At 41.5% G+C, this 2,634-nt stretch overlaps 1 protein-coding gene across 1 annotated transcript; it reads left to right on the forward strand.

Moving 5' to 3' along the window:
• The first annotated feature begins 221 nt into the window (after window positions 1-221).
• LOC113191292 (hemoglobin subunit beta-S/F) lies at window positions 222-1,570 on the forward strand. The gene is made up of 3 exons (XM_026400965.2): window positions 222-383; window positions 506-728; window positions 1,301-1,570. The coding sequence occupies exons 1-3, from the start codon at window positions 292-294 to the stop codon at window positions 1,427-1,429; spliced, it is 444 nt and encodes a 147-aa protein (XP_026256750.1). The 5' UTR covers window positions 222-291; the 3' UTR covers window positions 1,430-1,570.
• Window positions 1,571-2,634: the final 1,064 nt, after the last annotated feature.

Genomic DNA, 2,634 nt, shown 5'->3' on the forward strand with positions numbered 1-2,634 from the left:
TGATTTTAGGGGCAACTTGAACTGCTGGCATGGGACCAGTAGATATGAAGAAGGAGGACAGAGAGCCTGAAGTCAGACTCCAAGGCAGTGCCAGAGCTGCCAAGGACTGTTATGGCTGTCATCATCCAAACCTCAACCTGTAGGGCCACACCCTAGTCTTGGCCAATGAGCTCATTAGGGCAGGGAATGCAGGAGTCAAGGCTGGGCATAAAGGACAGAGCAGGGCCAGCTGCTGCTTATACTTGCTTCTGACACACTTGTGTTTGCTAGCAACCCCCCAAAAAAGACACAATGGTGCATCTGAGTGATGGGGAGAAGAATGCCATTAGCACTGCCTGGGGCAAGGTGAATGCAGCAGAAGTTGGTGGTGAGGCCCTGGGCAGGTGAGTATCCATGTCATGAGGCAGCTTGGGGTGAGGAGGGGGATGGAAGCTGAGCCTGTGGAGACAGACATCTCTGACAGGCACTGACTTTCTCTGTGACCTGGCTCTTTTCACCCCCTCAGGCTGCTGGTTGTCTACCCATGGACCCAGAGGTTCTTTGATTCCTTTGGGGACCTGTCCTCTGCATCTGCTGTTATGGGCAATGCTAAAGTGAAGGCGCATGGCAAGAAGGTGATTGATTCCTTTAGTAATGGCCTGAAACACCTCGACAACCTCAAGGGCACCTTTGCAAGTCTCAGTGAGCTGCACTGTGACAAGCTGCATGTGGATCCTGAGAACTTCAAGGTGAGTCGAGGACATCCCCTCAATGTGATCCTTTCTTTTCCTCCCTAAGGATAAGTTTATAGCAGGAGGCAAAGGTATCAGTGTTTGGGACAGTTGATCTTTTATTCTCCATTGACAACAATTGTTTCCTCTCATTTCATTTTCATTTTCCAGTTTTTGTTTTCTTCAATATCTGCTCTGTCTTCTTCCATTTAACTTTTTAGATTGTATTTGTAAATTAAAAATATTTCATTTTTAAATTTACATTTAAAAAATTGTCTATTTTAAAATGCAGTTCTAATTTCTCTTTCAAGTAAGAAAAATAAAATTTGTCGTGTTTCTTTGCACAGTTTTAAAGTTTTCATATAACAGTGAAAAATTTATCTTCTGGGTTAGGGAGATAGGGAAGAAAACTTATGCTTTTAAATTCTGACAGATACATGAGAATTCATATCTGTAGCAGAAGCTAAGTCCAGCTATCATTTTGCTTTTATTTTATAATTACAACCACAAGCACAGCTGGAGATGAGGTTGGAATATTCTCTGTTCATGCTCAGACTCTTCATATTCACACCTCTTCTTTCTTCCCACAGCTCCTGGGCAATATGATTGTGATTGTGATGGCCCATCACCTGGGCAAGGATTTCACTCCAGAGGCACAGGCTGCTTTTCAGAAGGTGGTGGCTGGTGTGGCCAATGCCCTGTCTCACAAATACCACTAAGCTACCTTTCCTGCTACCTATCTCATACAAAAGGCCTTTTTCCCCAGAGAACAACTACTAAATATTGGGGAACTTATGAAGGCCTTTGAGCATCTGGTTTCTGCCTAATAAAATCATTTTTCATTGCAATGGTGTACATTATTTTTGTGTCTCTTATTCATGAAGGAATGTGGGAAGACAAGGCATTTAAGACATAAAGAAATGAGCTCTAGTTCAGACCTTGTGCTAATACACCTCTCTCTTGTACTCCATGAAAGAAGGGAGACTGTTAATAATTAATGTGGGAAATTTTTTGCTTTCTATTCCTTAGTCACCACTCATAAAATGATTTCAGTGAAATTTTGGTTTAATGGTTAGGTTTTTTCTATGTTTTTCAATTACTTATTTTCCCCAGCCTTCCTCATGAGTTTCTCTTCTTTCTGCAGTTTCTTCCCCAGAACTTCACAGCCTTAGTCCACCCAGTTCTCCACTTATAGATTCCACTCCTCCCCAAGGGTTTACTTCCATGTTTTACTGGAAACATGCTCCTTTTCCCCTCTTGCCTCTTTTTGCCTCTGTTTTCTCATAGGGATCTGTCTGGGGAAGGGAGACTAGTAGAAGGTGGCTTTGCCACCGTGTCTTTTGAGAACTTGTTCCCTACCTTTACCATTAACGGTGACCAAAATCTGCAATGCTAGTCTCCCTGGAGTCTTTGCTCTTACAGAGTTTGCACTGGAAGGAGTGGGCTGTTAATAGTGTGATGACTGTAGGGCTCAGGATGCTTTTATGGCTCGATATTTATTGTAGTCTTACAATCTTTATATGAGCCCATGCCAAATAGAATTCCTGTTCTTCCTCAAGATGTTTAACATTAATATTTGAGAAATATTTAGAGATCTGCTTTCTTTCTTAGCCTTCCTGTAATGGCTTTTCTGCCTCTGTAGTTATCGGTGTTGCTATGAGCAACACATTCTAGCTTCATTTTCTTATTGAGTGTTCACTTTGATATATGCTACTTTCTGGAAGGATGGGTTTCATGTGGTTCCTCTCCTCTATCCCAATTCTGAATCTAGCTGGCAAGTAGGAAACAATGCATATATTAAGTGATAACTGTGGAAGAGTTTCCACAAGGTTTTAACAGGTTACAGTATGAAGCCCTCCAAATGAAATTAAATTAGCTTACATATATGTACAAAAAAATCAAATTAAAATGGTTTAAAGACTTA

The sequence above is a fragment of the Urocitellus parryii genome, chromosome 4 (assembly GCF_045843805.1).
Source record: "Urocitellus parryii isolate mUroPar1 chromosome 4, mUroPar1.hap1, whole genome shotgun sequence".
NCBI lineage: Eukaryota > Metazoa > Chordata > Mammalia > Rodentia > Sciuridae > Urocitellus > Urocitellus parryii.